This window comes from Gymnoscopelus braueri (assembly GCF_963280865.1).
Source record: "Gymnoscopelus braueri genome assembly, chromosome: 3".
Lineage (NCBI taxonomy): Eukaryota > Metazoa > Chordata > Actinopteri > Myctophiformes > Myctophidae > Gymnoscopelus > Gymnoscopelus braueri.
The window spans coordinates 30,610,707-30,635,161 of record NC_137612.1 but is presented as its reverse complement, the minus strand read 5'-3'; the positions used below and the strand labels follow the sequence as shown (position 1 = coordinate 30,635,161).

Below are 24,455 nucleotides of genomic sequence, written 5' to 3'. Positions count from 1 at the left end.
GTGCAAGGAAGGAAGGATATACTAAAACCACAGGTTTGTTTAACCACAGGAAGAGCAACATTAAATAGATTGTGCATTTATAAATGGTAATGGTACATTTATGTAGCAGCTGTATCCAAAGTGCATTACATTCACCCATTCACACACCGAAGGAGGAGGAAACCATGCAAGGCACCAACCTGCTCATCAGGGAAAGTTTGGGGTTCAGTGTCTTGCTCAAGACACTGAACCAGGGGGAGTCAGGGATCGAACCGGGAACATTCCGTTTCCTAAGGGACCGCTCTACCTCCTGAGCCACTGCCAAATGAAACAGGCAAGACCAAAATAAACTGGAAATGGAAAGGTTAATTAAACCCCTTGTACAGTGGAGATCTAAAACCAAAATGCCACAACAATAAAATAAAACACCATAAGCAGGCACCCAAAACTAAAACTATAATACTAAAAGCAACAATAGAATAAAATATATGGCAGGGGCCAGCTAGTCCAGGCATCGGTCTGGGGAAGTCATCACGAGCCAGATCTCCCATACACACGACCACCAATGCCCATTTGCACGACACTCCAAACTGAGTGCTACGGTGTCCGGCTACTCACCAGCCAGGCAAAGTGTTACTGCTCTACTGCTACAGTTGGTTCATGTGTAGCACTTGGTCAGCATCTCCTTCTCGGGTGGTCCTCCATGACCGCTTCTGGTGTCGCGTTCCCCCACTCCTGTCTCTCTTACCTTGGCGTCTTTCTGTTGGCATCTCTGTCTCTTGTATGACATTGCCGTCTCTCTCCTTTGCAGCCTCCCATAGACTGGGCCCCCAACAGGCGAACAAAGCACTCCCCGCCTATTACCATGCAACATTCTCAAGCCAGTGTCACACGGAATGTCCTTCACGCATGGCCTTTTTCCCCGGCTGTGGTGTCCCCGTCCCCGTCCTCGTCCCCGTCCACCCAGCCTCTGAACTCTTTTAGATGTTCTCTCTCTTGCCAGACCTTGGTCCTCACTCTCCTTGTCTCTGCGCCTCCTTCCCTCTGTTGCTGCCTGCTTCACTCTCCTTTTAACCTTTGCAACACACCCTGGTGCACACCATTTTTGAGAGAAATGCGAGCTCAGAGATGATGAGTGTGATATAATGAGAGTGAATAAAATCCCTACTTGCAGTTTATCGTGCACAGACTTTTGGCCGTCTGTGTGGTTCATAACTTTGCCTGTCAATATTCTACCAGTTTAATCACTAGATACCTTTTCATTTGCTGGAATCGCTACTTATGGTTTATTTTTGGAAAAGGAAATGCTATTATGTGAGTTTCCTTATAAATACCCAACAGATTTTGTCATTGACATTTGGGAGAGTATTCAGAAAGAGATCGGTACTAGCACTAGGAAAGAGTTGTTAATAAAATAAAATATAAATAAAACAAAACAATAAATAAAAATGCTGTTAACTCGAATAGCACAAATAAGAAATATAGAAATAATATTTAAATATTCTTGCTTATTGGATTTCCTAAATGTGCATCTTTTTCATAAAGTGTTAAAGCAACATTTGTTCATTTTCTCATTCACAGCTTGAAAAAAACAGAAATGTTTTATGATGATTCTAACTAATGCAAATACTTAACTGTGATAAACAAAACAAAATTCACGTGCAGTCCAACACATCTCAAAATAATACACATTTCCATATCAACGCCTGCACACAAATGAGCAATGTGAGCTCAGAATGAACGAAAAGGCAAAGCAGTGAGACTTAACTTACTCATAAGTTGCACAAGAGTGACAAGACGATAAGAGGCACTGCACTGCACTGCACTACTCTGCTTATTCACTTCTCAGGATGGCCATCATGCCAGTGATCAACAACACTGTTGGTGGTCCTAACAGTGTGATAGGTGACACAGTGGATGTGGGAACAGTGCTCTACATAGCACTGGAAGTGTTGATAGCCATTGGCTGCTGTCTGGGTAACATGTTGGTGATCTGGGCAGTGGGTTCCAGTGAACACCTACGACAGCCCACCTTCTTCTTTATAGCCTCTTTGGCTGTGGCTGACTTCATGGTGGGCTGTGTGACCATACCGATCGCTGTGGTGGTGAATGGACGGCCACAGACCTCGTTCTTCTCATGTCTTTTCATCAACTGTGTGGTGATCCTGCTGACAGTGGCATCAGTTTTGTCTCTACTGGCAATCGCTGTGGATCGCTACCTCCGTGTTTTCATGCCTCTCAGGTGAGCTGTCTCTGATCTGCACAGCATAACCAGTTTTACCCATGAAAACAGTAGATGTTGTACACTTTTTTTTCTTTTTTTTTACTTATAGCACTGCAAGTTTATTTGGTTTACTAACACACACACACACACACACACACACACACACACACACACACACACACACACACACACACACACACACTTAAATGTTTTATTTGAATCCACAAATTAATATTAATTTACAGGGAAACAAATGTAACAGGGCTAGACAGTTCATGGCCACCTAAGGGTACCTATACTGTAGCATCTTCTCCTCCACACAGACAAACTGCCTAACAGCTGCTTAATTGTTTTCATGACCGTGTGGACAGCATATTATCATACCAACAATTCTCTTCTGTAGGTACAGAAATACTGTAACACAAAGACGGTCTTGGCTGGTGGTGGCTGTGTGCTGGCTTGTGGCCATACTGCTGAGTTTCACCCCGATGTTTGGGTGGTACAATCATCTCTCCAAGCCTTTATCTGTAAACTCATCTACTATTGTCTGCGAGTTCACAGCCGTTATTCCATACTCATATCTGGTTTACTTCAACTTCTTCCTCTGCACACTGACACCCTTACTGGTTATGACCATAATGTACTGCTACATCTTCTGTACCATCCGGAGGCATCTCCGAGAAGGACCAGGAAGCGGTTCCCCGTCTCATGCCTACCTACAGAAAGAGAGACGCCTAGCAGGATCTCTGTCTCTAGTCTTGGCCATTTTCGCCCTTGGTTGGCTCCCTCTACACATCATGAACTGTATGACCTACTTTTCTAAGACAACAAACATACCCAACGCAGCATTCTACATCGGCATCCTGCTGTCCCATGCTAACTCAGCTGTCAACCCAGTGGTGTATCCATTGAAAATCAAAAAGATCCAGTTGGCCTACCAGAAGATATGGAAACTATATTTTGTATGTGGAGAAGACCAGCAAGGAAGTCAGAGCAGTCAGACTACAGACAACAGCCCGGTCAACAAGGTCTGAAGCCAACAACATTCTTGACAAACCTACTTGCAATATAAGCTTAATGGTCTCCTTTGTTCTGAAGGGCCAATTGGATTGAAGATTTTCACAATGAAATTCATTCTCTGTGCTTTACAAACACTTGTACAGTACAAGACAGTATACATTCATAGAGCAACCTTGAAGGTAATATTTGACGGTGAAATTAATGGAAGATTTGGCATTATGTGTAATGATTTCATATTACAAAATCACCACAATGTCAATTTTAAGAAAAGCTGGACTCATGAACAGTATTCATTCAGGAAATGGTTTTGCTGACAGGAAAAGGAGCTTCCACTTAGCTTTAAAATCTTCGACGGTAAACAAGTTTCATTTCCATTTCATGTATCTGTGACCTAGTTCCAGCTCTGCAAGTTTTATGACCCGACTATCTTGGCAATTATTTTGATTTGTGTAGGAATAAACCACAAATATTATCAAATAAAGCATTATAATAGTGGTTTATAACTGCGTTATGAATTATAATTTCAGAATTCATCCATCTGTTAAGTGGCTGTGAAAATCTTTAAAGGATTATTTTGTATTGTTTGACCATTTCAACAAAATATTCTTTATTTCTTGTCATTCCATTTAGCATCTTTTGTCATTCCATAAGACATTAATATACTGTACATCTGAGAAGTGGGTTAGTAATGTTTCACATTTAATACAGTATCTCCCTCAAACTATTTTATGGGTAGTTCACTTACAAATTACCTGCACTCCTACTGACTAGTTCAGTTGTAAGCCAACGTCTGTGATTGTGTCACAGCTATAGTTTAAAATATGCTTAAGTCCGGCATGCGTTTTGCATTGACGCTTTAGTTTGATCATTTTTGGCAATCCAGTATAGCTACCACAATTCGTTTTGTGGGTGGTTTACTCTACCTGAACTCCAGTAATTTATTTTTAATAGAATAAAAAGATTTTATCAAAACATTAATTTTCATCTGCTTGTGTTTTGTGTCTTTAATACAATGCCTTAGGATTTTATGACTTGTAAATATTGTTGCTCAGCTTAAACAAACGCAGTTCGTTGATCACAATAAGTTACAAAATCAACTTCAAAGTCATTAAAAATGCAGATAAATTAAGAGTGATTGGCAAAATTCTATTAAAGAACCAAATAACTGAATGTGACAATTAAATACTGGCTCAATAAAGTGCTTTTACAGGCAAAAGGATGACAGACAGAAAAGCAATGACAATTAGCAAATAAATTTGACAAAATGTATAGGCTGAGAGAGGCACCCAACTTTGAAATAACTGAGATCCCCTTAAAAGCTATGGCACTAGCACAGCCAATCATAGCTGAAAGGAACATGAATTCAACTGCTGACAAACCACACCATTAACACACACAAAAAAAACATGTTCATCTCGTTAACTTTAAACCTGACATATTGTGAAACAGGTATTTGCATGAGCAGTGCCACAATGTCATATGAGAAATTTTCCAATGTAGAATTTATTTTGTGCACTTCCAGACCACAGATGACTTATTTTCCCACTCTTCTCAATGGGACACAAAGGCCACCTGTTCCACGATACAAATGCATCATAAATCATCCCAGCCATCTCCAAAAGAAAGTACAATATACCCAAATGTGAGACAACAAGACATTCCATTACCTAGATCAGTAATGCTCAACTGGTTTCAAAATGGGATCTCAGTTTTGCACAGACCATGAAGGCAGAATCAAATACAGTCTATTAAATAATAAAATATAATCCTCTATTAAAGTTATTTGTCCGTGGCCCTGTGAGAACAGCTCAAGACCGACTTTTGGGTCCTGATCCAACTTGCTGAGAAACAGTGAACTATATCCTGTCAGACTTGAAATAGTTAAGGAAATATTCAACCAGAAGTGTTTAGTATTACAGAATTGATTTTGGTAATAGGAATTAAGTTACCAGAAAGAGCAGATTTTAAAGACATGGGCTTTTAAGACTTGGGCTTTTAGAGACACAAGTGGGGAAACCTTTCGTTCTTAAGTTTTCACATTTTGTGTCCAGTCCCATAACGGTCAAACAACTCTAATTAGTCACAATACACCTGAACAAAAAATTACACATCTTTTAGCCAACTGGCAGCAGTGTGGATAAGAGAGAGAGGTCTTCCATCCAAGTAAAGAATGTCCAAGTCCTTGCTCTCTCCCCCCCCTTTTCCCTTTTAACTTTACTGTCCACATTGTAAGAGGACTCCTCTTCAAATGGCTGAACCGTCACAGATTATGTTTTGGCCCCTCCCAGGGAAGAGCTCCATCTGCCAGTAGCGGGAATCAGCATACACTAGTCAGGTCAAAGAAGAAAAGGTCAAAACGGTTAGCTTGCAATAGTGTGGGTAAGTGAGGTTAAGTCCACTTACCTAACTGCCATTGTATTTTACTAGAGCCCCAACGATATATATAAAGTATACAGTATGTCACTTCTATTGCACAAGGTGCAGTGACAACGTGTATGTGTATACAGTATGTGAAGTATTACCCATGTCTCCAGGTCCTAGCCAGAGATTGAAGGAGCTGCAGTGTTTCTGACACCGGTGGACAGGGAGCACACGGACTGTGGGCAGCCCCTCTCCAACCACCAACCAGCCCAGCACACCAACCCCCTGGAACACACACAACATGACAGCCTACTTCAGACCAAAGATTCACCATGAGACAAAACAAGTTTAGAATGTTGCACAGAAAAATTGTGGCAGTCCGATTCTGAATCACGCCATCGGAGGTCTGCTGGTGCCGGCTGGCTTATTGAGTCTCATGAGATGTGCCAAATACCAAGCAACACGTTTCAGAATGTATCATAGGTCATGGTCAGTATTATGATTTCTGTGTTTATCTTCGCAAGGATGCCAAATCAGAGCAATGAGGTCGCACATTAGCAACACATTTATACAAAACACAATGATCACTTATCAGGAAATACTGTTTCACCCACAAGTTTTCATTCCCATAATCGGGAAGGACAGACCCCTCGGCTGCAGAAATTCTATAGCCTGGAGTTGCTAGTAGTATTGGTAGATGGTTGTCTACAATATAATATGGAAATTGTGCTGTCATGTACTGGAGTCTGTGCATCAAGGAAGTAGCCTGGATGTGGACTGTCCAGTTTTAGAATGTTGCAAACCACCGTTGCAAGTGGTCAGAAGTTTCACTTTCAACACTGCAGCAGACACAGACACATAAGCTTACTTTGTACTTCCGCATCACACATATTAAAATCTTAAAACGCTCTCAGACACAAAAACGTGCATGCAGAGTGAACCCCAAAGTAAGCAAACACATACTAAACTCACCGTGCTCTGTGTGTTTGTGCTGTGGGTGACCAAGCAGCGCTGTAGTGTAGTACCAGCACTGTCCAGCAGGGGACATAGCTCTGCTTTAGGGAACAGCCACCGCAGTACCTTTTCTCTGGTAGCAAAGCTAAATCTCCTAGTTAAAGAAAGACACAGAATGTAAAAGGATTTCATTCCTGACTGTGTGAGTCGCATAAAACAATAGCCACTTTTTGCAAGCCTGCTAAGGAATTCATTACTGGAAGACAACATGAATCTCATTCTCTCTTAAAACGTAAAAACAATATGTGTCAATAGAGAACAAAATACAGGGTGAGCTGCCTACTCTCCTTTAAAAACATAATCACAGCATGCTTGGAGACTCACAGAAATGAGTCTGAAAATGAATAAGTGAAGGACATTTACCAGAGCAGGGTGAAGTTGGCAGGCCCTTGGGGGAAGCCTTGTTCATAGGCCAGTAAGCTGTCCTCCTCCTCCAGTAGAATGGACATGGAGCCTGAATGGGCTGAGTAGAGTTCCTCCAGCTGCTGTCTCTGCAGGCAAAAAGACTTCCCTCCCTGGGCAGACCGACAGGATGGCGTACAGGAGCAGAGAGGGATGAAAGAATGCATAAAGGAGAAAGAAAGAACATTGTTTTTTTGGCTACTTAATTAGGGTGCCCAGACGCCTTGGTTGGTTTCAAGCATAAATATCTCTAAAACACACAAATACACAGTTTTTCAAAATTCACTACCAAATTGTCCCAGTTTTCAGCATAATTAAAATAATAATAGCCATTTTCAGTGATAGCATAGACGTTTATCATGTACATGATCAACTAACCAATCAGAATACGTGACATGTGTGTCAATCAGTTGTTGCCTGTATGCAACGATTATGGTGCGTATACATGTACGCAACTACGCATGATGGGTGAGCATGAACATGCGCATTCATGTAAGGGTCTCGGTTTGGGGGGTTGAAAATATGGTCACCCTATACTTACTATAAGGCTGGACACTGGACTAAACTTTCATGGGACTCCCTCTTTCTTTGGTGTTTCGCCTTGATTGCGTCTAAACCCTGACATTTAACTTCACTAAAACTATGCCTAAAGCCAACCCTAACCTCACAAACACTATAACTAACCCTTACCTTAACCTCACAGAAATTATGCCTAAACCTAACCTCAAAACCCTGTCTATGTCTGTCGCCCATGGGCGAAACACCAAAGAAAGAGACTCTCCCAAAGTTTCATGTTAACTTCCCTTTCTGGCATGGATGTCTTTTCGTTCCTCAATTTGCATCATTGGTTGAATCAAGTTCCCCACATGCTAAATTACAATGTTTTCCCTCAAAGGGATACCTTGAACAGTGATTTTTGAACACAACACTTATGTCAAAACGACTTTGACAGTGGTATTAATGAGATGAGGAAACCCTTCTATTTTATTTTCATACATTTTATTACCCTATCGTGGCTCAAGAAGGAGACGTTTAAAATCAGAAACAAAATAGAGAAGCAATGAATAGTTCATATTAAGGCATTTAGGATTTTCATTTTTCAAAATTAATGCTGTTGAAGCAGTCCTTTTCTTGTACAACCTTGCTAGTCATTGGAAGATAGAACACAGACTTCTAGATATTGTACTATTGATAGGATTATGTCAGAAACAGCAGAATGTGTTACTTTGTTAGTAAAGTAAAAAAAACAAAAACAGGGCGGTGTCACTGTGTCAATGTAAATCCGTGTCAATGTGCCATTTTAAAGTACATCAAAAAACAAATGTACTTGGTTAACATAACTGCATCATGGCTATGCATTGTGTTGTCATTACCTTCAGCAGTACAGGCTGGGGGCCCCTACGTAGGGCCACAGTCTCTCTTAGGGTCTCAGGGACCTCCAGCACAGAAGAGACCTGAGCACAGCCTGAACAGTTCACTAGGTTATGTCGGAGAGCACCTGCACTCCACCACTCATGGAAGCCTGCAGGAGAGAAATGTGATATAATCAGTAAGCGTTAATAAGGAGTCACATTCAAGAACGATAAGTTAGGATGAGATCCTCTCAGATAATTGGGACAGAATGAGACATTTCCATTATGACTCCTGTGTTGATCCTGGTGTTACTAGCACCCTCAAACTGAGAATTAATTACTCCACCTACTCAAGGTGCATGGAATCAAGGTGCACTATTATGGGAATAGGATCCTAGGATTCCAGACATGCTTGCAGTACTAAGTAAGGTAAAATCCTTATCAAATCAAATCATCAGAATCTATAATGTGGCTAATCACTCATTTGGACAATATTGACAAATGATATATTGCGTTGTCCATTCTGAGAACAAAAAACAACCTAGACTTGTAGTGGTGAAGGTTGGTTAGGGAAAGAATGCAGTCAGTCTAACGTCCTCGCAAGGGTAGAAGTACAAGGGCGTGTGAGCACAGTACAAATCCATGTTAGTTTAAATTTCCATTTTTACACTCTTTAAGTTAATTTATTACTGTGAGTGAGTGTGTGTGCGTGCGTGTGTGTGTAACATTTAAACCTTGTAAGTTGTACTTCTTTGCAATAGGCAGAGACAGCAGGCGTATGTGACTGAGAGGCGAGGACCAGTTGTGTCCTCCCAGGTTGACCAGACCCAGATGGGGAGGGTTCTGTGGATAGGTGAAGGCCAGCACCACCACGAGAAGAAAGCCCACAGCTACAACAAACTGTGGAGTAAAGAGTAAGGGGCACTGAATTACAGTGGTAGAGAATGTACTCCACACCATTACTTCAAAGTACACTCCTAGTGAACTATTAATTAACTTGACTACAATTGAAAGTTGCTCTGTCAAATTTGTACTTGAGTTAAAGGAGTTACAGGAGTAGCCAACTTTCTTTTAAAAACACTTAAGTACATGCTTTTAAAAATACTTAAGTGTTCAAAGGTACGAGTTACAAAGTACATTTCTTTTTAATATCAATGTATTGCTGTATTACATTTTTGAGATTTTATAAAAACATTTAAAAGATTTTCAGAAAATATCAATAGTGAAAATAGCAGATCTACAACCTCACAACACGTGACATTGTGACACGTTGTGAGGTTGTAGATCTGCTATTTAAACTACATTTGAAATAACGCTTAAGTGGTTAAAGGTAGGGTAAGTGATTTGCTTTGGTTAAAATAAGTGTTAAATAGCTCGATATTCTGATAGTACTCATTGCTATAGAGTGTTTGTTCAGTATTAGGAGTCTCCTTGTCTCTCCACCTCTTTATTAAACACAAAATGCATTTTCGTTTCAGTTTCAGTTTCATTTCCAATTTTATCCAACCAGGACAGAGAACTCAATCAGGATACAGATTAAACAAGTAAGACGCGCGAACGCGGGAAGCGAACGCCAAAAAAAAAAAAAAAATATGAAATATAAATAAAAAAAAAGTAACCAATAAAATTGTTTTAAAAAAATATTAAAAAAATCTGCGTTAAAAGGAGCATCTTAGAAAAATACAAATTCACCAAAAAAAAGCGTTGAATGTTTTTGAACAATTCAACAAAGTGTTTGAAGTGTCTGTTTCACCCACTTCCGGGGGGCGGAGCCAAAATCGTAGTGGTAGTGGAGTGAAAGTCACAAGTATCCAAAAATACAAATACTCAAGTAAAGTACAGATACGTACTTAAGTACAGTACTCAATTAAATGTACTTTGTTACTGTCTGTGTCCACCACTGGTAAAGAGTAAGGAGCACTAAATCACTATAAGCACGCACATAGACATGTTGATAGATTTGTAGTTGTGTTCAAGTTGTTGGTTTTTTTATGTGACAAATGTGATCAAATTAACGTATACAATTTTATTATTTATCAATCCAATTAGTTCAAAAACATAAAATGCTGACAGTTCTGGTTGGCTAGCCGCCACTGTGCCTAGTAGAAACGAAAGATTTACTAGACGCAGCCTAATAATACAAGAATACGGTTTGTTCCTATAGTGCAGTGGTTCTCAAACTTTTTCATGTCAAGGACCCCCAAATTGATACTTAATAGCCCATGGTCCCCCATTTGAAAAGATATGCCAAGGCCCCCCATAAGAGAAGATTTTTAAGGCACTATAGCAGACAGTGATTTTCAACCATTTTAATACATTTACCTTTACATTTACCCAGTTGAACATGCCATTGATAGAAATGCCATTTCTATCTCTGGGACCCCAATTTATATTGTAAAATCAATGTTGATGTAACTCTCAGAGTGTACACATTTGTACACTCTCAGAGTTACAGATCCATACGGGTCCATTTGGTTCCTAACTATCTATCATTTAGCTGGGGACCCCCTGGAACTCCCTCAAGGACCCCTGGGGGTCCCCGGAACCCACTTTGAGAACCAATGCTATAGTGATCATTTTAAGCCGTTGCCAAAAACTACAGTGACTGCATGAGCATATCGATGGCGCTCTTCTCATCAGAACACATTCTGGACAATCATTCAACACTCTGAAGTGCACCTTGATGGTGGCTCGCAGGATGGGGAACTGAGGAGGGTCTCTTCTCGGTTCGTTGGTCTCTAGCACCTGCTTGATGAACTTCTCGATCTCCCTCTCTGACATGCCATAGCGATAGCCAGACTGGCGCAGGATGTCGATACTCTCTGACAGCTTGTCGTAGATGCAAGGCTCACTCATGGTTGTCCCCATAGCATTTAAGTGTCAGTCAATATGGGCTTGGTGCTCTTCAACCACCATGGACTTCCATGCACATAGTGTCACCTACACACCTACACACACACACACACACACACACACACACACACACACACACACACACACACACACACACACACACACACACACACACACACACACACACACACACACACACACACACACACACACACGTACGTGGTGGAAAAAGTAGTCAATTTTTTTTTACTTAAGTAAAAGTATCAATACTGCAATGTAGAAACACTCTGTTACAATTAAAAGTCTGGTAATCAAAACGTACTTGAGTAAAAGTACAAAAGTAAGTTGAAATAGGGCCGAAGTGGTTAATAATTTGTAATAATAATCAAAATCTACAAAGTAATCTAACTAGTAACTAAAGCTTTCTAATAATTGTAGTGGAGTAAAAAGTACAGTATTTGACTCTGATGTAGTGGAGTAGAAGTAAAAGTACTGAAATAAGGAAGTACTCCAGTACAAGTAAAGTACAAGTACCTCAAAATTGTACTTAAGTAAATGTACACTTTCCACCACTGACACACACACTACGAGGTAAAAAGTCAGGATTTAAAATGTTTCTCTCCAGACAGGCTAATGTTACATAGATTACAGACTGAACGACCCAAAAGCAGTTGAACATTAGATTACATTAAGTTTATGGCGAAGCAGGTGGCTGGCTAACGTTAGCAAGATGGCGAGTCTCCATAAACTTAATGCTATAGTTCATTTGAAGACGCAATTCCAAGGCCAACAGTCATGTTATAGTGTTACATTGTTTTAAAATTTGATTTTGTTTTTTAAAATCAATCAATTGTCACACTGTAAATAAAAGCAAATAGTGTTTTAATCAGGTGTAATGATGTTAAAACCAAGAAACAACCTGGGACGACTAGAAGTCACTAGCTGGTGTTTACATGTAGCATGTTTACTTCTTCCAACGACACAAATAACAGATCAAATCACCAAATCAATCTACCTTAAGTATGCATCCGCTCCACTGCAGTCTTCAATGTTTCTTGCGCCTCATGTTATCTTTGAAAACAAACACAAAACAGCTCTTAATTCGCCATGTATGTCAGATTGTGCCTGTACTTCCTTATTCGCCAATTTTTCGACCGTCTACAGATGAGCAGATTCGTGAAATTCACTTCCAAATAATAATGGGTTTTTTTAAGTCACACTTTAAACACCATAACATCTTAATTGTTTATGGGATTTATTATTATTATATTTTTTTTAAAGAAAAAATAATACGAAATAAACAATACTATCAGGTAGATCGTGTAATCTGCGAGCACTAACGCTAAGTTAGGTCTCTCAAAGTAGGTTACAACATCTTACAGCAGGGGGCGCAGTTATTCAATAAACATTTGACAGCAGTCTCGAATCCCATATTCTGGGGTGTGCTGTCGCACTGTGATTGGCTAGATAGTTGTCTAGGCAACCGGTGACTTCCAACGTTAGGTAGGTAAACATAGCAGCAAGCAAACCGTGACAGAACAATTTGGAAAAATATATATATTTATTTTCTATCAATTACACGCCCCATGAAGCCTTGAATTCATGGAGATATTTTGGTTTTTGTCGCATTCCATCAAATTATTGGCTTAGAAATGCGACAAAAACAACAAAATCTCCATCAATTCATGGCTTCATAGGGTGTGTAATTGATAGAAAATAAGCCACTTTTGGGTGAGCTACTCCTTTAATACAAGGACGTTAATTTATAACATCAAACATTTCAAGGATGAAACATTTACCAATCTATAAATATATAACGTGGACAGCAACTACAGTAGGATTATTTAGACAAGACAGCCCTCCCCCTGTGATAAGTGGGAGCCAGAGCCAGCTATCCATGCAGTTTATGCATGCTAACTCCTGTTTACTTGCGAATACGGATGGATAATGTATGTGTAAACCGGCTGTGAAATAAACCAATTATACCTGTAAAGCCATAGATAAGCTCAAACCAGCAATGTGGAGAGGGGAGGTGTAGTAACACCCACCAGTGGTGTGAAAGTAACTAAGTACATTTACTCAAGTACTGCACTTAAATAAATATTTGAGGAATTTTTACTTTACTGGATTATTTTAAATTTGCTGTACTTTTACTTCTACTCCACTACACCTCAGAGGCAAATAATGTACTTTTTACACCACTACAATTATTTGAAAACTTTACTGGTTACTTTGTAGATTTGTTTTTATTAGTACAAAACATGCATTAACCTAGCCCTAGAATGTCTGTGATCTTACATACATTTCAAGTATTCCAAATTTGGAATACTTGAAATGTATGTAAGATCACAGACATTCTAGGGCTAGCATTAACCCCACTTTATCCCTATATACTTCAGCTATTTGAAAATAGCCGATCTACAAGCTCACAACTAAGATGAGAGAACATATTACTCCAGTTCTAGCTTCACTACCCGGTTGTTTTTAGGATTGATTTTAAAATTATTTTACTAGTTTATAAAGCTCTAAATGGTCTGGCACCTTCCTATGTCTATGACTGCCAGCCTATATATGTTCCAAACCGCCCCCTCAGGTCTTCTAGTGCTGACCTGCTTTAGGTACCTACAATGACATATAAAAAACACGGTTAAGCAGCATTCTGCTTCTACGGGCCGACATCATGGAATAACCTCCCATTACACCTAAGACAGGCAGCCTCTGTGGGTAGCTTAAAGCACAGCTCAAGACCTACTTCTTCACTCTTGCTTTTAGTTGATTTTGGTTGATTTCTAAATCTCTGTGTTGTTATCCATGTCCTCACTGTATTGCCTGATTCACTGCCTTTTGCTATTATTTTAATGTTGTTTTATGCTTTTTCTTTTCTTTTTTGCTTTATTGTTAAATTAGTTGTAATTGTAATTGTATTCTTGCTCTGTAAAGCACTTTGAGCTGCATTTCATGTCATGAAAGGTGCTATACAAATAAAGTTTATTATTATTATTCACCTTATTCCTGATGAAATTCCTTGACCTCCCCTACTCCCCTACCTGGCCAAGCCCACAGTGGGCCCTACTGGACTTGGGAAGCCCCTTTGGTGGGGACGTTGTCACATTGTAATTAACCAAAAGAAAGGCATGGGTTTCCGAGGCTACATTGTAATAGACCCCGAAAAAAACAGTTTCAGCACCTGCCTCAGTGGCTGGCTTGTCTCGCTAATCATTAAACTGCCAACCCCAACCTCCTGGGATCAAATCCTGCTGCAGCCACTGTTTTTCAACAACCTCTGACATTTTTTTCCGCCACCACGAGAGGCACCGCCGAGCGAGCTAAAGCGAGCAAGTTGCCATGCCGAACATTGCAATGTTCGCTTGAGCCTGCCGAGTTATTACAGATAGGCACAGAATCATATATTATGTTTTGGGGTGAGAGTTTGCCCCAACTGCCACTCAAAGTGACTACTGGCTAATCACAGCGCGTCTTTTCCAGGACTTTCCCAACTCCCATGCACTAGTGTTGTGAGCTTGTAGATCTGCTATTTTCAAACACTTGTGAAACGGGACATTCTGCATAATGAGTGCTTTCTACTTTTGGTACTTTTTGAGTACATTTTGATACCAATACTTGTGTACTTTTTCTTTAGTACATTTTTAATTCCAGACTTGTACTTGTAACAGAGTATTTCTATATTGCAGTATTGATACTTTTACTTAAGTAAAATAATTGAGTACTTTTTCCACCACTGTGTAAAGCCATAGAAGTAAGTATAAGCTAAAACCAGTTATGTGGAGAGGAGGTGTAGTGACATCTAGTGGCTGCATGTTGCCTACACAGCACTCCAGCCAAACAGGGGAGAAGGGCTCCTTCCGAGCTATGGGATGCAGTCCACCACTCTACCTTTGACCGCCGTACGGCTCATGCATTGTTTGTGATCAGCTGTACATGGATGTCAACCCCACCCAATGAAGACCAGTCAACGGACAGCAGCCAACAACCTCGCACTAAAAGGTGTTCAGGTATTTATTTATCAAAGGTTTAAAGAAGATAAACCAGCAGCAGAACCCGCCTGATCAGTGAAAAGCTGAACCTACATCTTCACATTGTCCCCAATATCACCATCATCATCACCATCACGGAGGAGACAGTCAGCTGATCTACGTCCACAACCGGGGTCAGTCAAGATGATCGCCTTGTTTAGCAAGCTGCTGGACTGGTTTAAAGCCCTGTTCTGGAAGGAGGAGATGGAGCTGACGCTGGTCGGGCTGCAGTACTCCGGGAAGACCACCTTTGTCAACGTGATCGCGGTAATTTTCGGTCATTTTCTCTCGGGATCATATTTATTATTATTGCCACACCGACAGACAGGAGCGGTCTTGTGATTCCAGACACAGCGCTCCGCCCCAAAAATAAATGACATTTACACTCAGTAAGCAGTACGATGGTGTCGCTTGCCAATAGTAGTGATCTACAAGCGAACAGTATGTTAGCGACTGAATAGGCTTAAACGACATTGAAGAGCATTCTAGGGTGTTTTAAGGATGTGTGTACCCACTCACACCACATGATCTAGCCCCATTTGGAACCTCCCTAATCCCTACGCTACAGCATCGGGTGCGACACCGGCGAATATTGGCCAACATTGTTGATTCTTACCTTTTTCCGCACATCGTATCCAAAAAGTAAAGGTATTCCCCCCTGCTCTCAGACGTTTGACATTTTAGCGGTAAAGACATTTTAAATGACGGGTTGAAACAAGCGTTTAAATTACCTTTTTAGTCAGCCTGTGGCATGTTTTCCCAATGCAACCTTAACGGGAGCAGTACTGCTTATGCGGACGGGGGTTGACTGGCCACAGGCTGATTAAAAACGCAATTTAAACGCTGGTTTCAACCCGTCGCTTAGATTGTCTTGACCGCTAAAATGTAAAACATCTAAGAGCATGGCGGAATACCTTTACTTTTTAGATACGATGTGCGGAAAAAGGTAAGAATCAACAATATTGGCCACTCTGCCGCCTTACGCAGTGGGACCTAATCTGGAGGGAGAGGTTCCGATTGGAGCTACACATGACTGTGACCAGTGAGTGACTACTTCATAATGACATCACGAATAATGATGACGTCCGTTTTAGACAGATGTCCTGAAGTCAAGTGGTTGCTGTGGAGATTTGATTTTCCATTGTTCTTGTTGGCAGTAGTTAAAAGCATACTTAATAATTAATAAAGACCTACAACTAGAATACATGGATGGCCATGTGGTGGTGGTTTCATGAAAAGTGAAGCTGTGTCCTCATTTGACTTTGCTGGCTCTGATCAGTGATGTGTTTATTAACCACTTCAACCCCATATGGTTGACCGGAGTCCCTATACTACTAGTGTCTTTTCTGTTCCCCACAATAAGGCTGGGGTTTAAGTTTTCATTTTCATTTCAAGGACCCCAGTTTGATATGCATTAGTAAGCCACGAGCCCCCATTTGATACAATTATCTCTAGGACCCCACTGTAAAATCCTCAGTTATTTTAATTCTGAGAGTGTACAAATGGGACCAAATGAGGCCCACTGGCTCGTGGTTCTATTTGTACACTCTCAAAGTTACAGACCTTTTAGGGTCCATTTGGTTTTCTAACTATCAATCATTTAGCAGGGGATGGCCTGGAACCCCCTCAAGGACCCCTGGGGGTCCCTGACCCCACAGTGTAGTACAGTGAGACCACTCTGCATCAAAACAGGCACACACAACAGATTGTCCCACCAAGGTACTGGTACCCTGCTTCAAAATGTGTTTACTAGTTTAGGGGCAGTACGGTGAAGGTGACCAAACGAGAATTCAACATCCATGGACACTGCAATTATGCAAGTTTGTCTTTTCGTCAACTCATGTGACTAAAGATGCCATGTCACGTGATATGTCATGGTGTCATATTTTCTGTGGGATAGCCTACAGTTATGGATGCTATGTTAGTCATGTGACTAGAACGTTCCAGGTGTTAAAAGAAGGCTTTGGCCGCTGGCCAGTAATGAAGCCGCTGATTAAATGAATTATGAGCTATTTGGGCCTGTCATCAACTGTCATCTGGCCTTTTGCTTCAGAAAGAGCAATCTGATTTTAATGTTTGTTTCTTTGTTCTTTTTCCTTTTTAAAGTCAGGTGTAAAATATAATCTGACACACAGTCAGGCGTATTATACACAGGATGTCAGTTGCTAATCTTGGACGCAGTTCAACACTGAGACATGTTGAAGTCAGTATTAAAAAGGGCCTTTTGTAGACAGCCTGTGCTCCCCCCCACTCTTGGCCGTGGATGTGTGTCCTCAAGTGATCTGTGTTGTCATTGTCATGTGAACTCTTGACATCATTGTGTTTTATTTATTATCAATACAGGCTACTATGTATAATTTGTTACTTTTACAGTCATGGGAATTTTGTAGCTTTGTTCTTTCTTTCCCAGTTATGTCGTTATGCCAATGAATTCCTCTCACACACTTTTGTGTTGAACTTGTCACTGCTGTTGTACCCTACCTGCTCACCTGCCAGTAAGGAGCCCCCACCGGGAGGACGTAGCAAGCCCATCACTACTCCTCCTGTCAGGGGTAACCTGAACAGTCGGTACAATAACCTAGTGGAACCCTTTTTTTTTCTTGTTAAATGTTGCTCTATAAAGCCCTTTGAGACTGTAACAGTGATTTATTAATATGGCCAATTGCCAACGTGGTCACTTCCAGACAATGTTTTGGGTTATCTTTAATCTCTGGGTCTTTAAAGCTACACGCCTTAAGTTTTATGTCCTCTCACGACAGAGAGGTAATTGGGGGTTTCTGTGGACAGTTAAGAAACCCGCCTCGCCTACCAGTGACATCATCGATGCGGAATCCAAGCTAATAGAAACTGCAGACTTTATATTCCTGGAAAGTTAGCATGCTATAATAGCAACCATTGTTCTCGCGTTAATACAATTTAAAAAATGAAATCTCGCTGATAGACTGAGTAGATTTTTTTTAACCATATTATCATGAGCATTAGTGAGGGCCAATTATACAAAGATAGGTTGAAAATGGGTGATGGTCGTGGTTAAAAAATTACTTCACCCATTTTCAACTTATCTTCATATAATTGGTCCTCACTAATGCTAATGATAATATGGTACTATCTTTGTCTCGGGGCTAATGACATCATCATTAGGCAGGGGTTTTCTTTTCAAACAAGAAATATATATATATATATATTGTTTTTACTCGAGAACAATGGCTTCTCCATCAATGATGTCACTGGTAGGTGGGTTTCTTTTTTTTTTACAAATCGAACCCTGTATAATTGCAGCTTTAACACCTTGTATATTATTTTGTTGTTGTTATCCAGTCAGGTCAGTTCAGTGAAGACATGATTCCCACGGTGGGTTTCAACATGAGGAAGATCACAAAAGGAAATGTTACCATAAAGGTTAGTTAAAGACGTTAAAGGCACCAGCCTATGTACTGCCACATCCTTAATATATTATTAAGTTTGGAAGTTGCACACTTTTTCCCAACAATATTTCGCTGCTTTTGTTGTTGCAGCTGTGGGATATAGGTGGTCAGCCTCGATTCAGGAGTATGTGGGAGAGATACTGTCGAGGAGTCAGTGCCATTGTGTGAGTGTACACACATACACATACACACACACACACACACACACACACACACACACACACACACACACACACACACACACACACACACACACACACACACACACACACACACACACACACACACACACACACACACACACACCTAATTTATGTTTTGTCTTTAGCAGCTTTTCAACTGTCTGCAACACTTAGTTGAAAATGTGGTCATACAACAACAAAGTATAAATTAGCCACAAGCCAAAGCCCTAAGCCTAAAATAGCACCTTGTGGGTAGGACACATTGCAGCATTTCCCTCATCTTTCTGTTCTTTTAACCCATTTAGACCTGAGGCCGATTCTAAAAACGCCTTCTAAATCCTGACCTAAGTTTTCTGAAAAACATTTTTTTTAAATGATGTTGCTAAATACTGTACATAGCAACAACTACACAAAAAGGGGTTCTCAGATTGAAAGGTATAATAACGAATAGGTGTTCCAGGTCTAAATGGGTTAAGACATTTTGCCTAATAATACCTGCTTTGCAAGACAATTAGATGTGCAAAGTCTGATCATGGACAGTATTCACAACTCACTGCATTTTTTAAATTGTTATGCTGAACACACTCTAATAATAATAATTTAAAACTCACTCTCAAGAAGTCACGTAGCATTGTGTATTGCGTGAGTCCACCTGGATTCTTTCAGAGATTATTGGTAGGCATCTAAAGACTAATGATAATAATAATACTAATAATTGTGTTCCCTTTAGATGTTGTTGGGGTATTTGCCAAAGTACGCAGAATTTGTCCTCCGCATTTACCCATCCTAACTATTAGGAGCAGAGGATGCCATTAATATGGCGCCTGGGGAGCAGTTAGGGGTCAAGTGTCTTGCTCAGGGACACTCAGACACATAGACTGGGTGAGCCGAAGGTCGAACTAGCAACCTTCCAATTCCCAGACAGGAATTACCCTACATTACCCACTAACATGTTTCATGATATTATAACCATGTTAGGAAACATAAAGATGGCATTATGACATCTGTGACATTAAATGATTCCTGGAGGCAGAAGCAAAAACCTGTAACAACTTTATTCAGATTGTCATTTGAGGTTGTCTCTCTCTCTGATTAACTAAGTCTCACTTAATTTCCCAGGTACATGGTAGATGCAGCAGACCCAGAGAAGATTGAGGCCTCCAAGAATGAGCTACACAACCTTCTAGACAAGCCCCAGCTTCAGGGCATTCCAGTAAGTCCTCCTCATTTACGCTTCATTGGTTGTTCCAATAACCTCACCTGAAGTATTACTAAGCATTGGAATTGTAGTTTAGATGTTTTTATGATGCATCTTCTGTTGTATTGGTAGAGGGAGACAGGAAACAGAGACTAGAGAGAAGGGATGACATGCAGCAAAGGTCATGATTCAAGAGTCGGACCCACAATTCACAATTATGTGTTTGCTGTTGATATATTGCATCATAGTAATCATAATACTACAAATTTGCCACTTGAATTATACATTTTCAGGCGGGGGAACCCCCTCTCCTTTAAAAAAATAACCTCTTTCAACCACTCGTCCCTATTTTGGGCATGTCATAGACCATCATCATCATCATCATCATCATCATCAAGAAACAAACATAACATAAAAGACACATAAAAACTCACATTTTCAAAAGTAGCAAAATAGCTCACAACATGTTTTGCAATAACACTGTTAACACGAAACATAAAATAGGGCCCCTGTTCCGGGTAGGTCATAATAAGCAAACGTTCTGTGAAAATAGGCGAGTGTTCATTGAAAATAGTCAATCTACAGGCTCAGAACACAGTAGTAGATTTAGTGTAGAGGGGGGGAAAGGAAGGGGCCAAATATAGACCCCTGGGGGACCAGTTATCCAGTCATCAAAGTATATACTGTAGGGGTTAAGTGGTTAATTTGTCATGGTCACAAGGTGCTGGTGAACAGATGGTTGCTGGTTTGAGTCAGTCAATCCTTACGCTGTGCTGAATGAAGCATGTTATTTCTAAAGCTGAAACAGATCAACATGAGGTTGAATTAGTAAGATATCCTTAGTAAGATATCCTGCTGGAGGCTAGAGCAGTAAATATGAGATTGATCACTGCTCCACCTGCAGAGTGGCGTCTCAAAGCAAGGCAACTTACTTTATATTGGACCTTTCATACTCCATGGAATTCCAAAAGTGCTTCACGGAGCACATTATATTAACTGTTTTCAATTAAAAAGTATACCAGTACAGACCATAACAAAAATGCAAAAGATTAAAGAACACGCACGCTTTGTCATGCAGTCATTCCACAGGCTAAGCCCAGACATGAATAATGAATGTATGTGAGTGAAGACAAGAAGGCTTGCACCTAATGATTTATTGGAGAAAGAGAGACATATGGAGGTGGCGTGTGTGTGTGTGTGTGTGGGGGGGGGGGTTACTAAAGAGATATTCAAGGTTAATGCTTTGCTGGGAGACAGGGTTGTAAAAGTCCGACTGAGAGGGGACAGGCACAGGAGGGTGATGGATTTGTGATGAGATCATCAAATAGAAGTGAAAAAAAATGTTGTGCACGCAAATGCATGTATAGTCAAATTCTCTTTACCTCCAATACAGTTAAACTGACGCTGATGAGTTTTGTAACACGTGGGTCCTCTCCTCACCCCAGGTACTGGTGTTGGGGAACAAGCGAGACATTTCCGGTGCCTTGGATGAGAAGGAACTAATTGAGCGCATGTAAGTACAATGAACATTATTTCAAATGTCCTAGTTATTTATTTTCATTTACAGTGACTTTGAGTAGGGCTTCCTAATCCTGTTCCTTGGGACCATTCATATTGCTGCTTTTTCTATCCTAACAGGTAGGTCATTACATTAAAGGAGAATACCGGACAAATTAAGTGTTGTCTTTGATGTCTCGTTACTCACCTATTGACGTGAAAAGTGGCGTTCTTTTTTTCCATCGATTCCCCTGTCGTCATTTTTTAAACCCCCTCCGTTGTCATAATGGGAGCGCGTGGGTTAGGGAGATTCGTCTATTATAACCGATGCAAAGTTGTTTTTTTCTCTACTGCTAGTCATTGTGGAGTCTCATGATAGTCAAACATGAGAGTAGCTAGCCTGAGAGGCTAGCGCTACTGCCGAACGACTTAACACTGGTTGCTTGTTTCAAGAACCTGGCAACACGAGTTGCCAGGTTCTGGAAAGAAACAAGCATCCAGTGTTAAATCGTTCGGCAGTAGCGCTAGCCTCTCAGGCTAGCTACTCTCATGTTTGACTATCATGAGACTCCACAATGACTAGCAGTAGAGAAAAAAACAACTTTGCATCGGTTATAATAGACGAATCTCCCTAACCCACGCGCTCCCATTATGACAACGGAGGGGGTTTAAAAAATGACGACAGGGGAATCGATGGAAAAAAAGAACGCCACTTTTCACGTCAATAGGTGAGTAACGAGACATCAAAGACAACACTTAATTTGTCCGGTATTCTCCTTTAACTCTATGTCCCGGGTTCAACTAGCCCCTGATTAGACATCTGTATAATACGATTCACTTATTATCTTCTCATCTTATCTTTCTGCCCTTTCCTTCTCTTACTGTATCTCCTCTCCTCTCCTCTCCCCTCCCCTCCCCTCCCCTCCCCTCCCCTCCTCTCCTCTCCTCTCCTCTCCTCTCCTCTCCTCTCCTCTCCTCTCCTCTCCTCTCCTCTCCTCTCCTCTCCTCTCCTCTCCTCTCCTCTCCTCTCCTCCAGGAATTTGTCAGCTATCCAGGACAGAGAGATTTGCTGTTACTCTATCTCCTGTAAGGAGAAAGACAACATTGGTGAGTCCAGCTGTCCACATTAACATGAAGCAATGCCTGCTCAACTTCATTCACAACATTACTTTCAGTTGCTTCCAAAGTTTCTAAAATGATAAAACTCTGTATGGTGTGTTAAGGTTTGCTGACATACGCTACACCTGCAGATTTTATATCTTTAATAGAATGGTGGTAACCACGAATGAACAAATAGTAAACACTTCATGAAGAGGTATAAACTGTGTGTGTGTGTGTGTGTGTGTGTGTGTGTGTGTGTGTTAGACATCACACTACAGTGGCTGATCCAGCATTCTCGGACCAGGAGAACATGAGGACCGATCTCCAGACCCCTGACCACTCCCCAAAGACCATCTGTACCCTTTCTTCTTCCCCTGCGCCCCCTGTTCTCTCTCTTCTCCACCTATCTGTTGCTGCGCTTCCCATAACCCTGATTCCATTCAACCTACAAGCCTTTTTCTGTCAGCCCCAATTTCACCTGATACTAAAGCTGTAATAAGCCATTTCTGGCTGCTAGAGGGCAGTAAGTAAACAACACTATTTCCGTAGGTAGTGAGTCATGTACAGTGAATTGAATTTTCGGGCACTGATTAGGTTACTGAGTCATTGAACTTTGGGATACTGATGAGTCGGTGACGTGTGACAGGATCCCAAGACAGCACCTTATAATGACATCAACAATTGGATAGCTCACCAAGTTAGGTTTAGTGTCAATCCCGAAAAATAAACTACTGTTCATATGTACAGTAGCTATAACAACACCTACATTTGAAAATGTAATTCTGTCTTTCGTTTTCATCTTCCATTTTACTGTGCTCCATAAAATGTGGGTGCACTCGTTGAAGGACTCCCTTCCCGAAGGCCACAATTGCCCATTTTAAATCGAGTGCAAACTCAACTTACGTGGTACATTAACTACCTTCAACCTAGTCATACCTATTTTGGGCATGTCATTTTTTTAAATTGCGTGCTACAAGCTTATAAGCGTTGTGAGCTTGTAGATCTGCTATTTTCTCCACACGACACCATTGTACATCAAAGTATGAAATATGGCTTAAGCGGTTAATGTCTGTCCAGGAGCTCTCAAACGAATGCATCCCATGCAGAAGTGTAGATGTTACTTGGTAGTGAGCAAAGATGCTCAGTGGCTTTTACGGTGCGTTCTGTGAATTTTCTTGGGAGCTGAACTTCCGGTCTACAGGAGTGATTTTGGATTTGAGGCAATCTAGAAGATGTCTTACTCCCTGGGCAGTTTAATACCTAATAGTAGAGACTGGTTTGAGACACAACCAGTCTACTAATGGCTTCCCTGTCCAGTCTTTCAATAGAAAGTTACTACGCATGCCTTCTTTGACAAACTGGCCATGCTGACTAGTGTGATGACTGTTTAAAAAGTTTTTACAGGCATTTCACACTCGCAACAAGCTTCACTTTGACATTTCCTGGTTGTACACCAGGAAAAGCCTACGTGGAACAGAGGGGTACTGTAGCAGTCTTTAATGTTAACAATGAGCTGGTAATAGCAGTAGACTGTGGTGCTGAATGTCAGTGGAATCGCCAGTACTTCTCACTACTTTAATATTACACAGGGTCATTTGATTCAATATTATCAAAACAATATGACTTATTTCAGCTTTAACATGCATCTCATATCCAGATTGTGCCAAGATATTTCTTACAAGTTACATTTCAAATTACATTGCAGATTGCAGATCACATGTACTGTAAAGGCATCCTCGGTCACATCCTCTTGACAGTGTTGGATAAATTGCCTTGTCCCCTTCAGACTATTTACCATTAGCTCATTACTAGC

At 40.8% G+C, this 24,455-nt stretch overlaps 3 protein-coding genes across 5 annotated transcripts; 2 read left to right on the top strand and 1 right to left on the bottom strand.

Moving 5' to 3' along the window:
- Positions 1–1,829: 1,829 nt before the first annotated feature.
- On the top strand, positions 1,830–4,266 carry LOC308081884 (adenosine receptor A1-like; the record flags this gene model as incomplete). The annotated part of the gene is made up of 2 exons (XM_080423502.1): positions 1,830–2,221; positions 2,607–4,266. 2 exons carry the CDS (start codon positions 1,830–1,832, stop codon positions 3,235–3,237), a joined length of 1,023 nt encoding a protein of 340 aa, XP_080279628.1. The 3' UTR covers positions 3,238–4,266.
- A 140-nt stretch (positions 4,267–4,406) lies between these two features.
- cUnh6orf89 (chromosome Un C6orf89 homolog) lies at positions 4,407–12,515 on the bottom strand. 2 transcript variants are annotated; one of them, XM_080423138.1, is made up of 8 exons: positions 12,221–12,515; positions 11,032–11,300; positions 9,087–9,252; positions 8,374–8,522; positions 6,962–7,113; positions 6,557–6,692; positions 5,746–5,869; positions 4,407–5,550 (listed from the first exon to the last, which is right to left on the bottom strand). In XM_080423138.1, the coding sequence occupies exons 2-8, from the start codon at positions 11,218–11,220 to the stop codon at positions 5,468–5,470; spliced, it is 999 nt and encodes a 332-aa protein (XP_080279264.1). In that variant the 5' UTR covers positions 11,221–11,300; positions 12,221–12,515; the 3' UTR covers positions 4,407–5,467. The 2 variants fall into 2 exon arrangements, with proteins under 2 accessions (XP_080279264.1, XP_080279263.1); XM_080423137.1 differs by having other exon boundaries at positions 11,032–11,292; positions 12,221–12,513.
- A 2,511-nt stretch (positions 12,516–15,026) lies between these two features.
- LOC308082752 (ADP-ribosylation factor-like protein 8A) lies at positions 15,027–24,036 on the top strand (the record flags this gene model as incomplete). 2 transcript variants are annotated; one of them, XM_080424747.1, is made up of 7 exons in its annotated part: positions 15,042–15,506; positions 18,558–18,638; positions 18,755–18,828; positions 19,966–20,059; positions 21,490–21,557; positions 22,578–22,648; positions 22,907–24,036. In XM_080424747.1, the coding sequence occupies exons 1-7, from the start codon at positions 15,384–15,386 to the stop codon at positions 22,954–22,956; spliced, it is 561 nt and encodes a 186-aa protein (XP_080280873.1). In that variant the 5' UTR covers positions 15,042–15,383. The 2 variants fall into 2 exon arrangements, with proteins under 2 accessions (XP_080280874.1, XP_080280873.1); XM_080424748.1 differs by lacking the exons at positions 21,490–21,557; positions 22,907–24,036 and having other exon boundaries at positions 15,027–15,506; positions 22,578–22,631.
- Positions 24,037–24,455: the final 419 nt, after the last annotated feature.

Excerpts from the sequence above, each read along its gene's own strand:
- cUnh6orf89 (XM_080423138.1), bottom strand. The coding sequence starts at position 11,220 with ATGGGGACAACCATGAGTGAGCCTTGCATCTACGACAAGCTGTCAGAG. Across the intron at positions 6,693-6,961 it reads GCCAACTTCACCCTGCTCTG|GAGATTTAGCTTTGCTACCA; the intron begins GTAAATGTCCTT and ends TTCTTTAACTAG. Across the intron at positions 5,870-6,556 it reads GCACAAACACACAGAGCACG|GGGGTTGGTGTGCTGGGCTG; the intron begins GTGAGTTTAGTA and ends TGTGTGTTCCAG.